The sequence below is a fragment of the Colobus angolensis genome, unplaced genomic scaffold (genome assembly GCF_000951035.1).
Source record: "Colobus angolensis palliatus isolate OR3802 unplaced genomic scaffold, Cang.pa_1.0 Scaffold63, whole genome shotgun sequence".
Lineage (NCBI taxonomy): Eukaryota > Metazoa > Chordata > Mammalia > Primates > Cercopithecidae > Colobus > Colobus angolensis.
This window is the reverse complement of record NW_012119932.1, coordinates 8,921,075-8,931,824: the sequence shown is the minus strand read 5'-3', so window position 1 is coordinate 8,931,824 and position 10,750 is coordinate 8,921,075. Positions and strand designations below refer to the sequence as shown.

General features: G+C 44.9%; 1 protein-coding gene across 1 annotated transcript in view; it reads left to right on the top strand.

The window, feature by feature from the left end:
* Nucleotides 1-782: 782 nt before the first annotated feature.
* Nucleotides 783-10,750, top strand: part of MRC1 (mannose receptor, C type 1) — a 106,375-nt gene continuing 96,407 nt past the window's right edge. Inside the window, exon 1 of the mRNA XM_011963909.1 lies at nt 783-1,059. Coding sequence (XP_011819299.1) covers nt 999-1,059 — 61 coding nt within the window. The 5' untranslated portion in view covers nt 783-998. The remainder of the gene's footprint in view (nt 1,060-10,750) is intronic.

Genomic DNA, 10,750 nt, shown 5'->3' with positions numbered 1-10,750 from the left:
TCGTAGAGACAGGTCTTTGCCATGTTGACCAGGCTGGTCTCAAACTCCTGACCTCAGGCGATCTGCCTGCCTCGGCCTTCCAAACTGCTGGGATTGCAGGCATGAGCCATTGTGCCGGGGCAGCTTTTCTTTTTCTAGCAAGGGGAGCCTCTTAAACTTGAAGAGGACTGCGACAGTTGAGGCTGGGCAGCAAGGCTTTACTGCAAATCCTTTGCCACTGTTTTTTCTGACTTTCTAGAGAACTTTCTAGCAAAAGGTTTCTAGAACTTTCTCCTTCCTGGCCTAACTGACATTCCCTTTTATGCATAGCCTCCCTTTCACTTTTCTTCTGCCTGGAGGAAATGAAGCTCCATGGAACTTTCTCCTGAAACTTTCCAAGAAAAAAAGAAAAGCTCTAAGCACTGAATGTGGAGACAGGGGGATGAGCTTTAACTCTGAACTGTTTCCAGCGTAAAACTGTCCTTTCCAGGGCCCGTGTGGCTGTCACTTCAGAGTGGAGGTTGTCTGCTGAGGGACCCCTGACTCAGCTGCCTCCCAGGGGAAGCTCGGTCTTCCGGCACAGGTAATGGCCTGCAGCTTGATCTCCACCCAGCCCCATCTGAGCAGGCCGGGAGCTCCCAGCTGTTTCACTTCTCTCCTTCCTGACTCCTCACCATCACCATTGCCCTCTCTCCTCCCCACCCCGCCACTCCTCTCCCACACGTGTCCCTTTCTCCCCTTCCTCTGCCTCTGCTTTTCTCAGAAGTTAGCTTACGAAGCAAAGTTGCGACTTTGAATTCCTGTTTTCCAGCCACCCTCATGTGACAGGATGTCTCCTTAGTGGAGGCTTTCCCTAAATTCAGGAGCCCTTTAAAAGGGAGGGCTTCCTCTCTAGTTCTTTTCAGCGAGGCAGCTCTGGGAACTTGGATTAGGTGGAGAGGCAGTCGGGGGCCTGGTTGTTTTGCGTCTTTGTTCCGCCCTCCTCTCCATCAGGAGAAGGAGAGGATAACCCCTGGGCCATGAGGCTACCCCTGTTCCTGTTTTTTGCCTCTGTGATTCCGGGTGCTGTTCTGCTACTGGGTAAGTCCGCTCTGAGGCAGGGGCTTTCTGACTTGGGGGGCCGGAACCACACCCTCGTTTTGTGGCTTACTGTGAATGGGTTCCTTCCAAACACCTTTGTGAGGAGGAAACGGGGTTCCCCTGCATCACGCAGTCCACAGCTAAGCCTGCTGCCTTCACCTGGCGGCCAGGCATGGAAGGCCTGGAGCTGGAGGAGGGAGGAGGATGCGTCTCAGGTCTCGGTTGCTGCCCAGCCTGGAGTCCTACAGACCTTCAGTCGCCTCCTGACTTCTCTCATCGCTCATTGTTCCTTCCCTGTTTTCTTCGTGCAGAAATTTCCTGCTCTGTGGTTTACTCTTTCTGGTTTTCAGTTCACACTGTTTCTCTCTCACTGCCAACAAACACCTTCTGAGTGTCTCTGGCTGGAAGGAGGGCAGCCCTGATGTCTCCCCGCGTCTTAGGTCCAAGGATATCAACTCAGATCATCCCTCCAAAAGTGATTCTAAGCAATTTCCATGCTCATTTGTTTTTTTCTGCCAGAATCATTCATACACTTGATTGTTAGAAAGTTCATCCTTATCTGTATTCTAGACTGTTCAAACTGCCGCATAAGCAGATCGATTCCTGTTTTTCTTCTTTTTCTGGAGATTAGAGATTACTCATTAGGAACAGCTCCAGAGTTTTTCAAATTCTCAAATACATTTTCCAGTCTCTAGACTCAATTACTTAAACTTCAGGATGGGAGGGCCTCGGGGGATTTTCATTCCTGGTTCTATTTAGAGATGATATAGAAGAGATTTCAAATTTGATTTTTTGGTTTCCAGTCCCCCTTTATTTCTGTGATATCAACAAACACTTGCAGAGAATGGTTTGTGCCTACGATCTACTCTACGCACTGATGTGAAGGTGGGTAGGAAGTTTCCTAGGAAGAGCGTATTTTAGTACCGCAAAGTTTAAATCATAATAAGTATTGAGTAGCAGTGATTATAAAAACACAAGTGAAGGCGGTATGGTTTACACCCTGTCTCTCTCACTCATCGGCTTGGCGACCTTGGGCAGGCTACTTTGTTTCTTTGTGCTTTAGTTTCCATGTCTATAAAATGGAAAGAAGACTATTACCTGCCCCCGTCAGTTCTTGTGACGATTCAGTGAGTAACAGTATGTTAAATGTTTAGAACAGAGTGCGACCCATAGTAAACGCCTTGTAAGTGTTAGCTATTAAAATCAGTGGCAGAAAAGAAGTACAAAAAAAGACCAAATAGAAAGGATAGATGAAATTAATTTTATTTTTATTTTTGAGATAGACTCTCATTTTGTTGCCCAGGCTGGAGTGCAGTGGCATGATCTCGGCTCACTGCAACCTCCACCTCCCGGGTTCAAGCGATTCTCATGCCTCAGCCTCCCAAGTAGCTGGGATTACAGGCATGCACCAGCATACCCAGCTGATTTTTGTATTTTTAGTAGAGATGACGTTTCGCCATGTTGGCCAGACTGGCCTCAAACTCCTGACCTCAAGTGATCTGCCCTCCTCGGCCTCCCAAAGGGCTGAGATTATAGGCGTGAGCCACAGTGCTAAGCCCTGATTTTATTAATGTATTTTATTTCACCCAATAACTCAGAAATATTATCACTCAACATTTAATTGGTTTGGAATATTTTCCCATTCATTTCTTAAAACTAGCTCTTCAAAATCTGGTGCGTATTGTATACTTATAGCACGTCTCAATTCACAGCAGTGTCATTTTACGTGTATGGTGGTCACATGAGGTGGCTGGCTAGCTATCATATTGGGCAGCACAGATACCGTGCCTAATTTTCTTTAAACTGACTCGATAATGCTTCTGAGCGATAGTGTTTCTCGGTTTGCTCAGGAGTGTTTCCCTCTTCCTGACAGCAGGATGCCCTCTCCTGACTAATGTCTTCCTTTTCATAGGCACAGATATTGGGGAGAGAGGGAGGATACTGAAGATCTGTTTACTTGGAGAATAAACAAACAAAAAATTCAAGGGAGCCCGTTACTTGAAAGCCTGTAATTTGTGTTGTTTTGTTTTTTGAGACGGGTTTCACTCTGTCTCCCAGGCTGGAGTGCAGTGGTGCAATCACAGCTCACTGCAGCCTTGACGTCTGGGCTCATGCCATCCTCCAGCCTTGGCCCGCTCCCAACTCCACAGTAGCTGGAACTTTAGTAGAGACAGGGTCTCACTAACTTGCTCAGCTCGATCTCAAACTTCTGGGCTCTGGCGATTCTCCCACTTTGGCCTCCCATAGTGCAGGATGATAGATGTGAGCCACTGCACCCAGCTTGTAACTTTTATTTTATCTTTTCTTGGCCCAAGAAGCATGTGACTGGAGGAATTTGTGTAAAGGCAGAGCACCTGCTTACTTAGCAGCAGGTTAAAGCTATGTGAAGCCTCAAGACCTCTGCCCTGGCTTCTGCCCACCAGGAAAACCCATGGGAAGGTCTCCCTACTTACAATCGGTTTATTTATTTTCAATCCACAACCCTTCCTTCCACCTTCAGGAGAGCATCCCACAGCATTAGAACCATAAGTTTCTGTGGGCTGCTGCCAACGGATGGGCTGCTTCTATCTGGAGGGGTACAGGAGGCTAGGTATAGAAGGGCTAGACGCTCACCCTTCCTACTGTTGTTCTTGCCATGCTATCTTTTTATCACTCAGCAGCAAGGTTTTGAGCTCAGTTGGGTTATAATCATGGTAGATGTACCATGAGAGCTGGTGGGACACAGAGGTTAGACCACAGCAAAGAAGTTTAATTTGGAAATGGGAGGGTTTGGCTCACAAGTAGTGGTGTATTGGCAAACTTAACTATTGTAACTACTGGTTCCAGGAAGGAAAAGAAAGGAAGCACTGATTTGATTTATGCTGTTTACTGATGTCCATGCTGTAAATATTCCCACCATGGTTGATTTCAAACTACTGACTTGATGCCAGTGGGGGCAGAGTTGGGAAGAGATGCCAACAATAGGCTCTTTTGTTTGTTTGTTTCTTTGTGTTTTTGAGATGGAGTCTCTCTCTGTCACCCAGCCTGGAGTGCAATGGTGTGATCTTGGCTCACTGCAACCTCTGCCTCCTGGGTTCAAGTGATTCGCCTGCCTCAGCCTTCCAAATAGCTGGGATTACAGGCACCCACCACCACGCCTGGCTATTTTTTTGTAGTTTTAGTAGAGACGGGGTTTCACCAAGTTGGCCAGGCTGGTCTTGAACTCCTGACTTCATGATCTGCCCACCTTGGCTTTCCAAAGTGCTGAGATTACAGCCATGAGCCACCATGCCCGGCCAACAGTAGGCTCTTACTAGCTGCTGCCATCAGTCCCTGGGCAACATGGAGTCTTTCTAGGCTCCGGGAAGGCATCGAACAGTGGGTCAGGCAGTATCACGAAAAGCCTAGAACATCTTCAAAAAATGAAAATGAGAGACTTGGTGGACGGAGAAGCTTTAGAATCATGGAGCATTAAAGCAAGAAGGAACTTGGAAGTAATGCATTTTGACATCATTTTATCAATGAAGCACCAGGCTCAGGGAGGTAAAATGTCCAGAAGGTGACTGTTTAGCAGGGAGACACAGATCCAGGACTTTGCTCAACAGCTTGTACCTTTCCACCTCCCCTTAGATTTCTTGCTGCCCTATTAGATCAGGTAAGGGCAAATTAGATTATTTCTGTTGCCATTTGTGGAGCTCGCATTTGGCTGGAAGGGATCCAACTGTGGTTCTAACATTGACATCACACTAATGGTATAATCCTGATACTCCTCTATTTCATTTCCCTCAATGAAATGCTAAGAAAGATAATTATATGTAATTATCACAGTAGTGGTTTTTCACAATCACTCTTGAAAACTTTGATTCCAATATAAATGTATGTCTTATGTTAAATATTGGCTCTTCAATGTATTTTTTCACAAAACTGAATTAAGTGGGAGAAAAATACAAGCACCTTTCTCCTTTTCAAATGTGGTCTCCATCTTTCTCAGTGTTTGTATCTAGAAGGCTGAGCTAACTTTTATGCTTTGGAATATATATACACACACACACACACACACACACACACACATATACACACACACGCAAATAAATATGCTTTTTTTTTTTTTTTTAGACAGGCTCTCACTCTGTCACCCAGGCTGGAGTACAGTGGCATGATCATGGCTCACCACAGCCTTGACCTGCTGGACTCAAGTGATTCTCCCACCTCAGCCTCCTAAGTAGCTGGCACCACAGGTGCATGCCACCGTGCCTGGCTAATTTTTGCATTTTTTTGTAGAGATGGGGTTTTGCCACGTTGTCCAGGCTGGTCTCAAACTCCTAGGCTCAAGTGACTTGCGCACCTTGGCCTCCCAAAGTGCTGGGATTACAGGCATGAGCCACCGTGCTCAACCTTAGGTTTTGACAGTTATGCAACTTTTGGTTTAATCTACAAATATTGCACGTGAATAATTGTAGCAGAAACTTAGACCTCAGGGGCCCATAGCTTCCATAAAGCCGATGGGAAGATGTCACTGTGCACTTTTCCCTAGGTGAGAAAGCTGAAGCTCTGAAGATTCAGTGGCTTGCAGAAGTCAGGTAGTCAGTAAGGAACAGAGCTAACTCTTCATTACGATCTTCAGACTTTGAGGCTAAGAAGTAGATATTTACTACCTGGAGTGTGTTGATCACGAAGGATATAATGTGGTTCAAATAACACTATGTTAAAAGAAGGATTTGGATCCCTTTATCTGTACCAGTTTTTCTAGACTTTTCACTTCAAGAGGGGGAGGAGGGAATTAATATTTATCAAGTGTGTATTACATACAAATGATATGCTGGGTGCGTTACATAAATGATCTCATTTAGAAGTTCCTAGTAGCTTTACTAGACAGCATTATTATCCCCATTTTATAGATGAGGAAGTAGAGCCTAGAATGGCTAATAGCACTAAGGCAACACAGCTAAAAAATGGTGGAACCAGGATTTGATTGCAAGTCTATCAACCCCAAAGAACATAACCCTCCTAACCACGCCCCCAGCCCCCTGAGGCTGGAAACCCCGTGGTTCTGTGTTCTCTGTCCTTCCGTCCCTCTTTTTTTTTTTTGAGACAGAGTCTCACTCTGTCACCCAGACTGGAGTGCAGTGGCGCCATCTTGGCTCACCGCAACCTCCGCTTGCCGGGTTCAAGTGATTCTTCTGTCTCAGCCTCCCGAGTAGCTGGGATTACAGGCATGTGCCATCATGCCTGGCTGATTTTTGTAGTTTTAGTACATGCTGGCCAGGCTGATCTCGAACTCCTGACCTCAGGTGATCCCTCCTGCCTTGCCCTCCCAAAATGCTGGGATTACAGGCGTGAACCCCTACGCCGGGCCAGTCCCTCTTTCTAGACTGCTGCAACAGTTCTCTGCTCTTTCATCTCATCCTATTATGAAACATTTCACACTGTACGATTGATTTTGCTAAGTTAACAATAATAATAATGAACATGTATTAAGCAATTCCTGTGTGAGGGGCTCTTCTAAGCCCTTTATTTAGATGATCTAATTTCATTCTCACAACGATGAAGAGGTCCGCTATTTCCCCCTTTATTTTACAGATGGGGAAGTGGAAGCACAGAGTAACATTGAACTTGGCCAAGGTCACACAGCCAGCGAGCAGTGGAGTCTGTTACCTGGCAGCCAAACCCTAGAGCTCTGATTATGTCATGATCAGATTGGCTTGGTACATACCTATGGTGAACTAATTAATTAGTGGTGCTATGCATGGAAGAAGAAAGAGCAGTGTAGTGTCAGCTTCTTACCTAGTAAAGGGTTTTGTTTATTTATCTTAAGGGGGATCTGGGGAGGCTGGCATTCAGACTGAAGAAATAGGAGTGAGAGGAGAAACTAGCTGTGGAGAGGTAGGAGATTCAGAATCCAGGACACAGGTAAAGCAGTCGGCAGGAGGAAAGAAGCCTCTTCTACTGACATGGGAGTGAATGGCCCCAGGAAGGTGTAGATATTCATATCTTTAAGGTGGTAGGAGGGAAGTTGGAAGAGTTTCTTGGCCTCTGTTTTATCTTTGTGTTCAGACCCATACTGGGTTCATATTCTGTACTTTTCCGAATGGCCAATTGCAATGACCTAAATCAGTAGTTTCCCTGAATATTCTGGGTCTGAATGAAGGATCAAAGTGACAAATGAAGTAATTCTCCATTTTTACTCTTTTGTTCAACATTTCTTTTCTTTTCTTTTTTTTTTCTTTGAGACATGTCTCGCTCTGTTGCCCAGGCTGGAGTGCAGTGGCACGATCTTGGCTCACTGCAACCTCCCCCTTGTGGGTTCAAGAGATTCTCCTGCCTCAGCCTCCCATAGCTGGGATTACAGGCGTGCGCCACTACATCGGCTAATTTTTGTATTTTTAGTAGAGACGGGGTTCCGCCACATTTGCTAGGCTGATCTCGAACTCCTGACCTCAGGTGATCCACCTGCCTTGGCCTCCTGTTCAACATTTCTAAGCCTAAGACTCTGACTAACACCCCCCCATCAGCCCCCAGCACCTGGTGTAGCTTCTTGAATGTACTAGGTGCAGGGTAAATATTTGTTTTTCACTTAATTTGGGGTCTTTGGGGAAAACATAGGTACATTTATTTAACTAAGGCTGGTGAGCATATTTCTTAGTTAGGGTTCCCCAAGAAGCTGTCCTCAGACAGTTGCACTTTGGTTTGAGGGCAAGTTAGTTTGTTTGGGAAGTGAGCCCAGGAAACACTGGCAGGGGAATGGGGAAGTGAGACAGAAAGGGAAGGTGTGTGGACACCCAGTGACTGCTGAGGGTGATGGAGCGTAGGAGCTCTGGGTGAATGGGTGCCTCGGACTCATCCCATCCAAGGTATAAGAGATTTAGAGCCTTCAGCAGTTCTCCTTGGCCTCTGATGAAGGCCTCCTCCTACAGGGCATTCATTTTCTGACCCATCTAATTTGTGCCACGTTTGAGCCTAGAGGGTTCTGATAACCAGAAAAAGCCCCCAGGCCAAAATACATGGTGCTGGCATTTGGGAGTGGGGTCTGCGTGCACCTAATCAGCGAAGGCCAAGGAGAAATAGTATAAATCTGGTGGCATCTGCTACAGCTACTTGCTGCTCTTCCTCTTATCCAGCTTCTCTGTCTTCCAGAAGTTACTGTCTCTTGTGTTTTAATGTCAGCATTTTATTTACTGATAGGAAAATCTAAAAATGTATAAGAAAATGTAGCATATCATACTTATCTCCCTGAACAATCACCTTTAATAAGCTAATTTTCTTTGCTAGTAGGCTTGGGAATTTAATGACTTGCTCAATGTTGTGGAATAATTTTTTAAATGCTTAAAAGAAAATCCAGGCCTGGCGCGGTGGCTCAAACCTGTAATCCCAGCACTTTGGGAGGCCGGGGCAGGTGGATCACTTGAGATCAGGAGTTTGAGACGAGCCTGGCTAACATGGTGAAACCCCACCTCTACTAGAAATACAAAAATTATCCAAGCGTGGTGGCACATGCCTGTAGTCCCAGCTACTCAGGAGGTTGAGGCATGAGAATTGCTTGAACCTGGGAGGCGGAGGTTGCAGTGGGCTGAGATCGCGCCACTGCACTCCAGCCTGGGCAACAGAGCAAGACTCTGTCTCAAAAAAAAAAAGAAATCCACACCTATGTTACTGGATGTTTAGTCTTTAATCATTTTTAACCTGAGACATTGGGTTGAAACTTATCGCTTCTTCACTAAATGTATTTTGACCCTTGATATTTTTGCCCTTGAGTTAACCCCAGCAGAGAGTGTGCTCAGTGTGGCAGGAAACTTATCTCTTTCGTTTCTCATTGTGTTGTCATTAGCATAGCGTGTAGCATGTGGTCCATGTTTGTCAAATATTTGTTAAAAAATAAATATGAGATTAGTAAGATCAAGTTAGGATGGAGGGAGAATCACTGCAATTCTGCAAATAAATTTCTGCTGTGTAAGTATTAACAAAAGAAACCCACATATTAGATCCTACAAATGAGATTGCAGAGAAATGAAAACAGCGACCACTGTGCCCATCCGTTCATCTTTGCCGTATCTCTATTACAAAACATAATTAGTATGGACAGAAATAGGATGTTTATAAATGTTAGTGTGGTTAATATTGGTAAAAATGCCACAAGCTGCCTTTTGGCCAACGTCTTGAATTACGCCTTCAGAGGAAGAAGTATGACATTTTAAGTCAGACGTGTTGCAGAGATGATGATAAAAGCAAAATGACATGCTGGGTATTTGGGGAGAAGAATAACGCACGATGAATGTATCACCATAGAGCAATAATTTTACATTTCCTGGTATTGTCTGGCAAAGGCAATATCAAACTTACACTGCTTCCTAATGGCAAAAGATAAATAAAGGAAACAAGAATAGATAAGTGTGTATTGAAATAGAACCTTTTCATTTCCAAGTACTCTTTTCGTAAGTATACACATTTCTAAATTGCTCTTCAGTAAAAATAAGATTTCGGGGGAAAAACGAATATTTAATACACCTGTAATCATTAATCTATCATTAGATAAATAATTTATCTGGATTACTAGTCAAGATGCTTCCGCTTTAATAAATATTCTTTCATTCATTCAACTAATTATTTGTTGAGAGATTATTTATGCTCCCCAAAGAGAGACTGTGGCACTAAATCAGAAAGCTCAAGTCACCCTTGTTGTGAAATTTATATTCCAGTAGGGGACGGGGTGATTGGGTGCCTCGGATTCATCCCATACAAGGTGCAAGAGATTTAGAGCCTTCAGCAGTTCTCCTTGGCCTCTGATGAAGGTCTCCTCCTACAGGGCATTCATTTTCTTACCCATCTAATTTGTGTCACGGACAGAACATTAGTAAACAAATTGAAGAATTTATTTTAAGATGGTTATGGATATTATATGGTAAATAAAAGAATAAAATGAGTTAGGATGATCAGCCTTCTAAGATGTTGACACTTGGCCAGGCGCAGTGGCTCACGCCAGTAATCCCAACACTTTGGGAGGCCGAGGTGGGAGGATCACTTGAGGTCAGGAGTTCGAGACTAGCCTGGCCAACATGGTGAGATCCCACCTCTACTAAAAATACAGAAATTAGCTGGGTGTGGTGACATGCGCCTGTAATCCCAGCTACTCGGAAGGCTGAGGCAGGAGAATCGTTTGAAATCAGGAGGCTGAGGTTGCAGTGAGCCAAGATGGCACCACTGTACTCCAGCGTGGGTGACAGAGCAAGGGTCTGTCTCAAAGAAAGAAAAGAAAAGTTGACACTTGAGCTATGGTCTTAGTGAGCATCCCAAGAAGAGGGAACTCAAAACATGAAGTCACCAGTGCGGAAGTGAGCCTGGAGGGTTTGGGGAGCTGAAAGTTGGTGTAGTTGGTGGTGAGGGCAGATGGATCACTGTGCCCTTGCTAATAAACAATGATATAGGGGCTAGATGTATTTTTCCTGGATACAGTGGTTCCCTTTTTCAGGGTTTAAGTTGTTGAGGACTTGTAGTTAGAAACCTAATCTCCTCCCCATGCAGAAAACCTCTCTATAAAGGTAGATGAGAAAGAAAAGAATTTTATTATTGAGTGAGCATTCAACCAGAATGTGGTGTGCATCACAGGCAATCTGCAAAAGAGATGGGAGGCCAGGTGCACACCTGTAATCCCAGCCTGTAATCCCAGCACTTTGGGAGGCCGAGGCGGGTGGATCACGAGGTCAGGAGATCGAGACCA